Below are 15,159 nucleotides of genomic sequence, written 5' to 3' on the forward strand. Positions count from 1 at the left end.
GTGTAGGAATTAACAGTGCTGTATATTCCCCCAGAGTCCTCACCTGTCTACCAGGGGATTTACCTCCTGTCAATCAGACATCCACATCTGTTGCCATAGTATGAACCAAAGCTGGAGGGAAATCACAGTCTCAAAAGAACAGAAAATGTGGTGCATGCGTGTGTGTGTGTGTGTGTGCATAATGCACGAGTGTTATGTTTTCTTCTTAGTTTCTTTATGTTTTCAAGCAGGCTTGAAGGATTTCACCACTGTAATTGCTGTATAGAGACCTAAACCAGCTATGGCAGGCAGCCCTGCTGATATACTGTAGGGTAGGTCTCTAAACAGCAGAAAGTGATTGAGCTTCTGACACGAGCCTGGCAGAGACAGCAAGAGCTGAGTGAGCCCGACACCGACGAAGACAGAGAGAGAAAATCCAGGAATAAATGTGTGAGTGATTGGCAGTTGCCTCCCTCCCAGTAAAGGCAACAGGCTCGAGGATCCTACAAAGGTCAAAGAGTCCACTTGCTGTATGTAAGAATTTAACCCCTTGAACCCTTGGTTGTTTTTCCCCTGTTTTCACTCCCTTTATTTTCAGGCTAATGGCAGATTGAAAAATCTCAACACTGCATATGTTAGCAAGACATGTCATATAGTGTTATTTCCAGAATAAGTTTGGCTGAATGCCATCAAGACACTATGCATGTGCAAGGACACTTTTTTAATAGAATAGCTTTACACAATTTAAAATTGTTTGGGTTTTTAGCCATTCTAATGGCATGGCTCTATGCAGGGTAATGCCAATCTGTTGTTCGGTCGGTTGGTATACCACTTCGGCCCAGACTGAAATATCTCAACAATTATTATGAAATTACAGGAATTAGTGATTCCCAGGCGATTAATCATAATGACTTTGGTGATACTCTGACTTTTCCTCTAGCATCACCATGAGATTTGTGGTTTTGAGTGAAATATCTCAACAACTTTTGGATGGCTTGCCATGAAATTTTGTACAGACATTCATGTCACCCTCAGGATGAATTGTAATAACTTTGGGGATCCTCTGACCTTTCATCTAGCATCATCATCAAGTCAAATGTTTAATTTGTCCAGTACTTTATGACCAAACACCTGCAAAACTAATGACATTCCCATCAGCCTCAGCTGTACTTTGTGTTTAGTGCTAATTAGCTAATTAACATTAGCAAATGTTAGCATGCTAACATACTAAACTGAAGATGGTGAGCATCATACCTGCTAAACCTCAGCGGGTTAGTATTGTGATTGTGAGCATGTTGCCATGCTGGGGTTAGCTTTTAGCTAAAAGCACTGCTGTGCCTAAACACAGCCTCACAGACTCTTTGTTTTGTTTGTCTCTATTTCCAGTGTTTTCTTTTAATATCTGTATATGAATGAAGTATGAATGCTTAGATTAGAATATCAGTGTTCCAGGGATATAACAACCACGTTGACAGGACATTATCTGCCTTTGTACTGTCAAAAAATCCACTGATTGTGTAAAACATTAAAAAAACCCCACCCCTTCTCACTACTGTTTTTTTTTTCTTATTTCCATTTATGATTAATATGTTTTGGCCCTAATATCCCCACCATGCTTTGGATGATGTAAACAGGAAGTGTAATGTTGCCATGAGTTACTAACTTAGTTGTAGGATACACTTTTGCACCTAATATTGTTTACATTTTGGCAAATCTGCACTATACAATACTACACTATACTGCTGTATTAGCTGCAAACAATTCATGTTTGCACTGTAACCATGGATATACAGACAATCAACTGGATTGTTTTTGATGGTGAAAAAAATCAAAATTTGATGAGTATGTGCCAAGGTCTTAAATAAGAAACTGCTTTAACTGGAAAGAGTAAGTTGTACTGATTTAGGTAATATATGTATGACATCTGGGCATTCTGGTTTGATTGAGCTATGACGCCAAACAGAAAGGGTAATTTTTGGCACAAAATGTGTCAATCTGTTGCTAAGACTGTTGAACACACTGGGTAACGAAGACAGTGAACATTGATGCAAGATTGCACAATTAATTTATGATCTTAACTGAGTCATTCTGTTTAGAGAAGGGAGATTCAGATTCTCCCAGTGTGGTGACTTTGCTTCATTTGTGAGAGGAGGAAAAAGGAGCATTTCATTACAGTTTCTTAGTCAGCCATGAATAGGGAATAGCTGGCGCAACACAAAGATACTTATTCACTCCGCACTACTGCTGATGGCCTGAAGTGGCAGCTGTTTGGAGGCTTACCGTTAAACATACTTTCTTGTTAAATGCTCATTTTGCCTGATTGAACATTCTTTAGGTTCACAAGGAGCTGCAGATTGGCCGAGTCATCCCTCTGCAGTGGCAAACAGCACTTACAGCAACTAAACTCTAAAACTCATCTTAGGGGTCCTTCTTTCTGAACACTGCTGCTGCTTTATGAATGAGACCTTTACACAGGCCCAATTTATGGTGCATGGAAATAATGAGATGTATAGGGAGGTTTACTATTGCATCTCAGAGTTGGGCACCACCCACAAAGACAAGCCAGGCAGCTCTTCATAATGAGAGTTAACAGCAAGCAAATACTATGGAAATGGCTCTCTGGAGTAATACTTCTCATTATTCCCTCTTGTCTGTGTGCTCACATGTGAAATTACAGAATCGCTGGACGTGAAGAGTTAAAAAAAAATCTCATTTTCAATACTTACTCACATGGGTGGTAAAAGGGATTGTTTGCCTGAACAATGTGCTTTCCTTACATTGTGAACATGAAGTAATACAAATGCTCCCCTGCAGGTATTTACAACATATTCACTGTGGGTGGAAGTGAATACTTTGATGCTGATAAGGTGTGGTGTACCTTCACAAATGTCGTTGTTGATCAGGTATCCCGGGGGACAGGTGATCAGTCTCTGACAGCTATAACTCCCTGCAGTGTTCACGCAGCGCTCGTTCAACTGGCAGGCATGTGTGGACAAACACTCATTTATGTCTGGATGTTTAAAAAAAGAATATAAAAAAACAAATTTGTCAGTGTGAAGAAAGAGAATAAATAAGTAAAAGTGCACAGTAGAAGACGCTGGATGAATAGGTTTAGAAAAAGCAGACAAGGAGATGTACAAAAATACCATCAACTGAGCCGTGGCCTGTCATCAACAGTCAGCAGTTAGAAACAGATTAAAGAGACAGGTTGGACCCTCCTCTGGGAGAGAGATTAGGAGCAAGGCCACTGGGTATAACATTCACACAATGTGAAACTTGTCACCATACTGAGCTGCTCTCTGTGTCACTGCCACGGTTTGCTGCTGTCAAGCAGGAAACAGACCAGTGGTTATGGCTTAACTAAGACATATCCCCAGGGAGACAGCTTAGAGACATAGAGCTGCAGCTGATCAGCCTCATGATAAAACACACAGTCCACCACCATTGTGAGTGGAAATAAAGGGTAGATATGGGATGCAGTTGGTAAGATATATCGTGATAATGCATGGATAGTTGCAATGATCCCTCTGGTAGAGACTCAGTTCAGGAACACGATGAAAAGAACGTCTCCCATTTATATCTTTTTTTTTGTCTGAATCACAGTGTGTTGCTGAGAATGAAGGGGATTAGGGCTGTATCTCCAAATCTAGAGGCGCTGATTGGAGAAAAAGACAAATCAGTGGCAGACAGTCTTGCCAAGAAACTCTCCTCAACTGGAACCAAACTCCTCTGGCTGAAAAAGAAGAACTGAAATCAGGGCTAAAATTGCGAGCCATTTTTAACTTCTATGATTGCATACAATTTCCACATGCTACCCTGGTGTGATGTAAGAAAATGTTTTCAGCATTATAACTAAGTTCCTTACCCTCACAGGAGCGTCCATCAGCCATAAGGGAGAATCCTGGGAAACAGGAGCATTGTGGCCTTCCGCCCACTGAGGTGCAGTGTTGCTTACATGGGCTGTTTCCTGAAAATAATACTGTATAGTGAGGTCAAATCTAATATATATGAAATATACTATACTACAATCTCCACACAACAACATTTAGGGTGAAACAAAGGGGAGCTTTGTGGTTCTGGGTGGGAGACAAGAACACTATTTACTGTATTGCCGTTTGCTCATTTCCTTTTTCCAGGTTGATCCCTGACCTGGTCATATTGTATTTCCTACTTTTGGCGCACAGTGTGATAGACCTCCACCCTGGTGTCATGGAAACCAAACAAGAGAAACAAAATGTGACCCTGCACAGTTTATGATATGGAGAACTCGTGAGAAAGAGTGGCTGATGCTGAAAACAAACTAACCTTTGATACCATCTCGCCACTTATGTTTTGACATTTGCAGCACAATTACATTTCATGGAAAGGGTGAGTTTGAAATTATAACATGTCAATCTGTAGCAGCCAGTGCTGGCTTCTCCTCTACACGTATTCGACTACATCAAGATGCATGTTCCAGTCTCTGATTAAGCCATAAGGATGAATGAAAGTGCTCAGTGTGGGCTGTCAGGCCTGCAGCTCCCTCTCCCTTCATTAAGCTGTACGTTTCTAACCTTCACAGGGGTTGAGTGGGACACGGGGCTGGGTGGGAGGCGGAAGCGGTGAAGTGGGCTCCACTGCCGCTCTGTCATCCTCTTTCAGTCTGTTCTCCTCGTCCACCGTCTCTGCAGAAACATGAATAATCTCATCACACTGTAATCAAGAATTCCACCTCTCCATCTACTGCGGTCTTAGTTAGAGGCTTAAAACTTGTGCAATTCCTGCATCTTCATCCAACGATATAAAGCTAGTAGCAACAGATGAAAGTTGTTATAGCAGTGACGGTGAGACAGGAAAAAACACTGCCTGCAGACAAACATTTGGTTTTATTAGTGAGCTCTATCCCTCACTGTAATTTGCTGAGAGCTCTGGCATTAGTATCCTGTTGAGACAGGTATGTGTTGGTGAAAGACACTATTGATTAAAGTCTGGTACACGTCACATTACCTGAAAATATTTCTAAACTGTACATCTGAGCAGACCTTCAGTTTGTGCAAAGAATGATTTTTAAATAGTGAAAATGCTTTTTTCATCAGCTGAAAAGCAGTTTGACAACAGCAGATATGTGATTAGTTGAGCATTGCTGTCAGTCCAGGAAAGGGATGTTAGTGTGTGATTAAAAGAACTATTATTAGGCAGTATCAGGGCTTGCAGACAGGAAGGAACTCAAAGAGACCAGGAAAATAATACACTGTGAATCTGTAGACAAATTACGACAAATGGGATCTTCCTGACAGGAATGTGGAGTGTAAATCATATTTCAAAAACAAATGGCACAGAGAGTCGCTTTCCTGTGTACAGGCATCACTGGAAATGTCGGCTAGCACTGTGTGACAAAGTAAGATTGGTGGCCTTCACTTTACCTTGTGCACAAGTGACGGTGTCCTCTTGCAGCACGTATCCAGGGAAGCATTCACACCGGAAAGAGCCTGGCGTGTTGACACATCTGTGGTGGCAGATGTTGCCCTCATATATCAGGCACTCATCCATGTCCTCCACCTCAATAGGACCCTCCACTGCATTCTCCCCATCCCGCTCCTCACCAATGGAGAAGGCCTCTTTAGGGTACAGGCTGTCAGATGCTGCCACACACAGAGAGAGTGGCTGTTGTTCTCACAGGCAATTAAACCGTATAATGATATAAAACTGCATAAAAAGTTTTAAATAGTTTTACCACTTTCCCTAAAGGAAAACACCTTTTAAATATAATAATTACAAGGAAGACACAATGGCCACAATGATAGGAGGATTTATTTTCTTGTTCATTTTTATTGTAATGTTTAGGGGATAAATACACAGCATCAACCACTGCCACGTACCACATTATTCATATCCTAAACAAGTTAGCAACACCCTTCCTTAGATGGGTTCTTAAAAATACACATGGAACATAACAAGATGCACAAAATAGAAAATACAAGTTACACTAAAAATACTATGTAGATGTATATATAATGATATGATTAATGTCTTTCTTTTTGCTTTGTGTTTGTGTCATCTTTCTGTATTTCTGTGTCTAATCCCAAATGGGATGGGCCAAATGTTTGTCATGACGTGGAAATAAAAATTACCTAACTAACTAACTAACCCTAAAAGAAGAATACATCGTAATGAAAGGCACCTGATTACCCATGACCACAAGGCAGATAACTCTTCGAAAAACTGTTTTACTGTAACATGAATTTGAAATGAGCCAAGTTTTTCACCCTGTAGCCAAAACCAAATCAGTGCAAGAATACTGCCAACAACATAGTGGTTTACTGAAAAAGGATTTAATGCAATGTCAGGCAGGCAGACAGGCACTAGGTCTCTTAGAATTACAGTACTGGGGGGATCTGGGCTATTATATTTTGTTCTGGGAGGCCAATGAGGCGTACTATTTTTCAGTAGGGTTGGGGGACCTTGCTACAATGCTTCCTTTTAAAAGCTAGTATAAAGAAAATCAATTGTCTTTGGTTTAAATCAGTACTTTTCCCTGGCAGTGCACCGGTGTGTATTACAGTGCATCCGGAAAGTATTTACAGCGCTTCACTTTTTCCACATTTTGTTGTTAGAGCCTTATTCCAAAATGGATTAAATTCATTATTTTCCTCTAAATTCAACAAACAATACCCCATAATAGCAACATGAAAGAAGTTTGTTAGAAATCTTTGCAAATGTACTAAAAATAAATAACGAAAAAAATCAGATGTACTCAAAGTATTCAAAGCCTTTGCCATGACACTCAAAATTGAGCTCAGGTCCATCCCGAGGGCCTTAGTCAGGGAGGTGACCAAGAACCTGATGATCACTCTGACAGAGCTCCAGCGTTTCTCTGTGGAGAGAGGAGAACCTTCCAGAAGAACAACCATCTCTGCAGCACTCCACCAATCAGGCCAGATGGAAGCCACTCCTCAGTAAAAGGCACATGACAGCCCACCTGGAGTTTGCCAAAAGGCACCTGAAGGACTCTCAGACCATGAGAAACAAAATTCTCCAGTCTGATGAAACAAAGATTGAACTCTTTGGCCTGAATGGCATGCGTCATGTCTGGAAGAAACCAGGCACTGCTCATCACCTGGCCAACACCATCCCTACAGTGAAGCATGGTGGTGGTAGCATCATGCTGTGGGGACGTTTTCCAGCGGCAGGAACTGGGAGACTAGTCTGGACCGAGGGAAAGATGAATGCAGCAATGTACAGAGACATCCTTGATGAAAACCTGCTCCAGAGCGCTCTGGACCTCAGAGTGGGGCGAAGGTTCATCTTCCAACAAGACAACGACCTTCAGCACACAGCCAAGATAACAAAGGAGTGGCTATGGGACAACTCTGTGAATGTCCTTGAGTGGCCCAGCCAGAGCCCAGACTTGAACTCTATTGAACATCTCTGGAGAGATCTACAAATGGCTGTGCACCGACGCTCCCCATCCAACCTGATGGAGCTTGAGAGGTCCTGCAAAGAAGACTGGGAGAAAATGGGTGTGCCAAGCTTGTAGCATCATACTCAAAAAGACTCGAGGCTGTAATTGGTGCCAAAGGTGCTTCAAGAAATTGTTGAGCAAAGGCTTTTTTTTTTTTGCAAAGATTTCAAAAAAACTTCTTTCACGTTGTCATTATGGGGTATTGTTTGTAGTATTTTGAGGAAAATAATGAATTTAATCCATTCTGGAATAAGGCTGTAACATAACAAAATGTGGAAAAAGTGAAGCGTGGTGAATACTTTCCGGATACACTGTACTTTCCCCCGCCCAACAATATCCCCTACCTTGGCATAGAGCATTCAATGTATGTGTATTTGCGTGTGCAATTATTTCTTGACAGTACCTTTTTTTGGTGGTGGTGTAGGGTTTAGAGCGGGCCTCTCTCTGACAGAGTGCCAGCTGTCTTGATTCCCAGCTCTGCTCTCCTCCCCCTTGCAGCAGGTTAGAAAGACGTGTCTGCAGTGGAAGCCCAGGTACTGGTGGGCTTCGCAGTGATGCCCCTCACTGCGGAACTGCAGCCCCAGAGAGCAGCAATCACAGCATTCCTGCAGGATAGCAGTCAGACTTTACATATGTAGTCATGGATCATGTAGCTCTTTAGAGCAGCTGCTATACTTGGAAGACATTTCAAAATCCATTTTATGAAAAAGACTACACTCAGTGGTCTATACTATATGCAAGATTTGTTTTTAGCCACACTAGCGGCTCAGTTCTAAGGGTGGCTGGTCTGACCACTTTGGTCAGACTGAAATATCTTCCATCAGATGGATTGCTATTAAATTTTGTACTGACATCATGGTCCGCAGAGGATTACTGACTTTAGTGATCTCCTGACTTTTCCTCTAGCGCCACCATGAGGTTGCCATGTTTTTTAGTGAAATGTCTAAATATTGGATGGATTGTTGTGAAATTTGGTAGAGATATACATGGTGCCCAGAAGATGAATCCTTATGACTTTAGTGATCCTATGACTTTTGCCCTAGTGCCAACATCAGGTCAGTACTTTGGTTTTTAAGTTAAATTCAACAAGATTAAGAGTCTACAGCCACTGAGGCTATTTAGACATAGTTGTGCTAAATGCTAACGTGACCAAATACCTGCAAAACTAATGACATTCCCATCATTCTCAGCTGTACTTTGTATTTAGTGCTTGTTTAGCAAATGTTAGCATGCTAAAAGATGGTGAACATGGTAAACATTACTTGCTGAACATCAGCATGTTAGCTTTGTCATTGTGCACATGTTAGCATGCTGATGTTAGCATTTACCACCACTGTGTCCATAGCCTCAGAGTATCTGTAGACTCTTAATCTTTTTGAATTGAACTTTGATAGTTACAAGCATCAATTTGGAGCAACTCTCCCCTTACTCACAGCCTCTCACTCTTCCTTGTAGCTCTCAGCAAGATCACCACTTAGAGTGCATGGGGGCATAGCGAAACATAAAACTGAAGTAATGACCACTGTGATGTACCGTGACTCTGTAACTGGCATAATAATACTAAATCTACAGAGGTCCTACAGAAAGGTGGTGAAAGCCAATATTTAACAGCTGTACTGCAGCACAGAGTCGATAATGGCCCCATGCTGCTCAAGGGCCTCTGAGCAGGTGAGTAAGTATCCTTCAACACACAGGTCAGGTGGCAAATTGGGAATCTGGGCAAACATGATAGCGTTACACAGTCCCCATGACTTGACCCTCATTAACCGCCATAATAGCTTACCGTCTACCACTGCTACTGTTTTACCACATCAATTATCAGTCAGTGTTTCAACAATTTCAGAGAGGCCAAACAATTAATAAATAATGATAATAATAATAATAAACTTTATTTGTACAGCACCTTTCATTCAAAAAATGCAGCTCAATGTGCTTTACAACAAAGAAAATTACATGCACCGAGTGCTTCACATTGCAATTGGCATATGACATGTCCAATTGCTGAGGTCCACTTTGAAGATAGTAAAGCTTTAGGACTGTGGGAACATTCAGTTGTAATTGATCCTAAATCATTTTATCTAAATTAAATAAGGTAATTGAATAACAGGGAATTGGCACCACAGCAGTAATGCCCAGAGGAGATATCTAGAATAAAGTTGCTCAAACACGGCAGAGAGACTCTTACTGGCTACAGACTAGTACCATCTACACATGTTTTCAATTCTACTGTGACTAATGCATTTATCAATTGCTAATTCAGACTATATTAGGCTTAATTTGAAATTTATAATGTCATTAAGTTTTACTGTGAACCCATTGAACTGTGTTTGCCCTTGGTTTGCCGTGGTATCTGGTCACAAATACTTGCCTTGTAGGAATCGATCCCACATTTATTGCTGGCGTCCTCTTGACACATATCCCCTGCCCTGGCTACATTCATTCCAGCCAAACACCGACTTTCTCTCAGGAAACTGAGGCAGCACTGTTGTTGGGCAGTCCTGGCAGAGAAAAGCACAGAAGAGAAAGGACTGCAGAAGTGTTTGGACTGCATCTGTGGCCCTACAGCAACAACGAGTGAGCTGGCTGTTCTTCCCAGTGCTGCTACAGAGCTGACTGAAATGTGTTTTCAAGTTAAAATTTAATAAGAAGGAGATATTGAAATCAAAATCTTAATAATTTACCAGTCAAAGGTTAAATGGCAATTAACTGATCTTGCAAGAAAACACCTCATAATAACAAAAACATTTATTTGTCATTATGTCACTTCACTAATCTATCTTCAAATTCACTTTGTTGATAAGTCCAGTGAAGTAGATAAACAGCCTACCTTTCCACAGAAGACTATTTAAGATGATTTACAGTGTGCAGAGCTAAATGATGTGAATGGGCGTTTAAAAATGGCCTTACCAGCAGATGGAGTGTCTATCTTGTGTGGGTGGCTCCATGTTGTTGCAGTGACCATTAGCTGAAGCCCATTTCTCCCCTGTCGCACAGCAGGTCTTCACCAGCTCTTTGGCAGACACTATAATGAAACAAAAACACCCAGTTCCAGATTTATCCCACTCAGTGCAGCCAGTTTTTCAGAGGAATCACATGAAATAACGGTTACAATGTGAATTCAGCTGGAAGCAGATGGTTAACATTTACCACCATAGAATCCCATCACTGAGATTCTGTAAAATCAGGTTACAGGTTATTTGAAGTGCAACTGAATTTCATATTTCGTGGAATACTTGTCTCAGACATAGACCTAGAGTTGGTTTTGGTGACTTCATGCTGAAAATAGCAAGTATACAATCTGTGTCTTCTCAGACTCCTTGACTCTGCTCTCACTTTCATTGGCAGGGAGAAGTATGAAACCCAAGACTCTATAAAATTACCTTCAGAGTAAAATTTTGCTTTTTGGTTACATCCTGGCTAATCAGAGTTGGAGCAGAGTGAAAGAGTAACACATTAGCACTTAATTTCAAACTGAGTCAGGCAACAGACAGAGCAAAAACACATTATCCAGTTTACAGGGAAAATGTATACGTACATTTGTTTTTGCCATTGAGAGTTTTAACAGGGTGTTGAGTGTTTTAACTTAAACTTAACTTATCCAATCTAATCAGAACCAGACTTAATCTTAAATTTTAATGTAACATGTTTCATTAAATGTAGTATTATGTTTTATGTGATGACACTGGGCCTATTATGATAATTCATTATCATAATTATGTTTGCTGTTAGATTTTGGCCACTTCTTTGTCAAAATAGAGACTAGAGTACAGACTATATATACTGTATGGTGTTGGTGTTTTCCTTGTATTTAGAGGCTGATAGTGTAGATATGTTGCAAGTGGGTGTTGTCTTTACAGCTATAGCACAGATGCAAAAACATATTATAACCAGAGTGCACAATGACAATGCTAACATACTGATGTTTAGCAGGTAATGTTTACCATGTTAATTGGTTGTTCCAACGTAAGTCTTAAATGAGGATGGAGGTCATGCAGAGGAAAGACCAAGAAAAAATCTTACTGCAATTATAAACAGATGAAGCTCAGCACAGATGTCTGAGAGTGCCCAAGGTCATTCTAGCCTTTTAACTTCTACATCCACTTTATTTTTGTTTAAATACTTCTCCTTGACTTACCTATACATAATACGACCAAGGCAATTACTCAGAATAGAGCAAGTGACTGCTGCAGTGTACATAATTTAAAGGTTTAGAAATGAGAACATCTAAACCTTGAAAGGCACAATGACTCTTTGATATATAACTACAGTATCTGTACCAGCCATGCAGTTAAACAAGTCCCTTTGAACCTGAGTAAATGTATATTAAAAGACAGAGAACATAATTATTCATCCTCCTTCTTTTGCCTCCTATTCATTTTCTCCAGGTGGAATCAGTTCACCCATCAAGAACATGACATGTTTGCTCCATGTGTCCATCCAATGTGGGATGCATAGAGTTAAAATACATACAGTTCATGACAATGTTTACAAAGGATTTAGTGCATGAAATTACTTTGGGGGGGGGAGATTGCATTTCACCAAAATAGCTACTGGGGATGAAAACAATGATAGACTATTTTAGCCAAGCTATATCTGAGTATAACCAGGTCTCTTCCTGTCTCTTTGACAGACCTTCTAATTAAGCCTGTATCGTAACTTGTTCCATTCAGCTGTGCAATAATTAGCTAAGTTGATTTATTGGGCTTTCACAATGGAGATCTATATAATATACAGTTAAAAGGTGGCTGAGGAGCAGCTCTGTGTTCCAGGCCTGTCATTATATCTGGCCATTAGACTAGCATTAACACCAGATGCTTTGCTCTTGTTCAAATCCAAAACTGGTGACATCACACCCTCTGAAAATATGGAGCAAGAATAGCAACCAAAAAGGGCGACTCGCAACATGTCTGGAGGTGTCATAAAGCAGTGCACTGCCACTACTCAAGGCTTATGTGTCTTTTCTTTTGTGGACTTGGCAGTGATTTACAATACAGGTGGGCTGGAGTCAACAGGACCAACAATGTGAATAACAGCACATGCCAAGGGTCCATGACATACGAACTCATGGGGTTGAACATGTCAGATGATTGATGCTGAAAGCTTAAAAGCATGTCTGTGTGTGTGTGTGTGTGTGTGTGAATGCCTATGTTAAGCTCGGGAGGGAATGACACAATGTTCTTCTCACCTTAAACATGAGTACTTGCAGAGATACAGTGAAAAACATAAACAATGTCCAAGAACAGCTGGTTGTGACATAACAGGGAGGGCTCTCCTGCTGTCACCATGACTTCATTTCCAAAACGGCCAATTCAGGTTTCAATTATTGACAACTCATGTCTTAATCTCCCTAAGATTGTGAGCCAACAATCGTGTGATCCATCTTTTTGTAGTCTTAATCAAGGTTAATGTTAGTTGATGCAAGGCCCTGAGGGCTTGCCACAGTCTTTGATGGTTTCACACCATAACCTCCAATCCAATGACACCTCCTTGTGGTTAGATAACCTGAAAGAAACACTAAAATACAAATGCCAGGACTTGTCACTAATGGTGCATTTAATTATTCCTAAAGATACCACACATGTCCTTGACACACCCAAGCATGCACACACCCATGATGTTTTGTAAAGTTTTTGCTATGCAACATCAGCATTGAGATTCTTCTTGCATATTAAAATGGTTAAGTATATTCCACTGCACGCCTCTGACCTAATATTCTCCACAGTCTTGCAATTTGAACCTGTTTCCCATTGCCTTATTATGCCTTATATATTCCGAGGTGTGTTCACAAACCAGAACGCAGGAAATTTGCTAATTTCTTGCCAGAGGAAATCCATCCAAATCCTGATTTTGGACCTGATGGACGAAAATATCACTAAGGAATAATATTACCTAATTGGCTTGTTTTCAAGTTTCACAAGTCACATTAGAAGTATTACTATTTTCTGCATTAGAAATCATTATATCAATGAAGCATGAATATGAATATTTTATATATATATATATATATATATATATATATATATATATATTAGTATTTGGAGGAGAAAAATTGCTTGTATTGTAAGTCTGAAAACATCTGTATGCAGCTGCACTTTGCCTGTATGATAATGACAGAAATTCCAGATAGGTACAAGAGACTGATCTGTTATTGTGTTACAATTCATCACCAGTCTCTTTGACGAGTGGTTTCCTGCATCTGGAGAAGATGTTTTGTTTTATTTATAAGCATGGGTGACATGTGGATCAGGCGGTTTTTCAGTAAGGACAAGTTAGCTATCTTCTTCAAATTGATCTTTACAGTTGTGGTACAGTAGGAATGAACTCTCACATGGCCAGCTCTGGAATTCACCCTCCTTTTCATCCTAAGGAAAATTATACATCTGCTCAGCCCACTCCCAAATGCAGCATGTTGTGACAGTACTGTTGATAAAAACAAGCAATATTTATGCTTCAGTTTTATCACCTTATCCATGTCTAACTTTCTTCTAGTTTAGTCCAATTTTATGGTTGGTGCTTGGTAGAGTAGGAAAGGAAATTACTGAGAGGAGAACATGTGTGTGAAGGTATGCTTCAGATGGGGTGATTACTGGGAAGATTGGGAAACCAGCAAGCCTCACAGGAGACAGGTAATCACACCGGCTCATGAGGGAGCAGTGAGTAGCGTCTGGCAATCAAGCCACAACAGTGGTCTCATTCATCACATGGGTATGCCGCTCACAGGTACAACCCCTAAGAAATGTTATACCAGGTCCAGCCCAGCATAAGAAAGCCTAAACAATCCCATCCCTCCTTCTGAGCACACATTGCATCTGGTTGAAGAGAGAGTGAGAGGGTAAATGAGCAGAAGTTATTTGACTGAAAGAAAAAAACATTTATCTTGGGCCATGTTCCACTGCAAAGGCAGCCCATTTATGTTTAGTGAAAAATGGTTGTGTTCTTGTTATTCATGCTTTCTCTTTTCCTCTCCAAATAGCTTTGGCATCCTCTGCTAATGGCATTGATAGCAGGCATTAGTCAAGACCCTTATCAGATGGGTTTTTCCTGTCAGTGCTTTAACATCACTGCTCTGGAAACCTTCCCTTAGTCCAATGACCTTCACCAGTGAACTCTAACAGTGTCATTCCATCCTCCAAACTGAGAGGCCAGGCCAATTAGTTTGAGCACCTTATCCCAGGAGAAAAAAACATCCTACTTTGACTTTCACCTCAAACTCTCTATCATGAAGCTATAATTCACAATTGAATAACTGGACTTTATCCTAATGCACTTATGGCCAGTATGGAAAACTTTTGAGGATGTCTGTCAAAGCAAATATCTGTTTTTTCCCTGAGCGAACAACAGTGTTTCTACATTGGCTCAGAGACGTTCACACACAGTTTCACATTTTACCCAGACTTGAACTGAGTCTGTAGCCAAAATGTGTCATGGCAAACAGCATCGTATAGTCAATTTCTAACCTGTATTCTCCAGCTTTATGCTGGTGAATTAACTTGACAGGTACCTCTGGAGTTCACTCCCACAGAAACACCTTACAGATGCATTCAGCATATATTATACATACCTATGGAGGCCAGGTGCTGAAAGGAAAGAAAAGTCCTGACAGGTCTCAACAAACATCATAGTGCTGTAAAATAGGTTAACTACGCACCTCCAGATTGAGGTTTGCTGGAAAAAACACCACTAATAAGAAAGAGTTCTCAGAACCCTGAACCAACTTCTTTAGTAATTCTGTCACTGAA

At 40.6% G+C, this 15,159-nt stretch overlaps 1 protein-coding gene across 2 annotated transcripts in view; it reads right to left on the reverse strand.

The window, feature by feature from the left end:
* LOC122882916 (fibulin-2-like) overlaps positions 1-15,159 on the reverse strand; it is a 32,056-nt gene that overhangs the window by 5,499 nt on the left and 11,398 nt on the right. For both annotated transcript variants that reach the window (XM_044210849.1, XM_044210850.1), the window contains exons 3-9: positions 10,328-10,442; positions 9,789-9,918; positions 7,824-8,025; positions 5,382-5,600; positions 4,533-4,643; positions 3,845-3,946; positions 2,858-2,989 (exon numbers count right to left, since the gene is read on the reverse strand). In XM_044210849.1, coding sequence (XP_044066784.1) covers positions 2,858-2,989; positions 3,845-3,946; positions 4,533-4,643; positions 5,382-5,600; positions 7,824-8,025; positions 9,789-9,918; positions 10,328-10,442 — 1,011 coding nt within the window. The remainder of the gene's footprint in view (positions 1-2,857; positions 2,990-3,844; positions 3,947-4,532; positions 4,644-5,381; positions 5,601-7,823; positions 8,026-9,788; positions 9,919-10,327; positions 10,443-15,159) is intronic.

Source organism: Siniperca chuatsi, linkage group LG10 (assembly GCF_020085105.1).
Source record: "Siniperca chuatsi isolate FFG_IHB_CAS linkage group LG10, ASM2008510v1, whole genome shotgun sequence".
NCBI lineage: Eukaryota > Metazoa > Chordata > Actinopteri > Centrarchiformes > Sinipercidae > Siniperca > Siniperca chuatsi.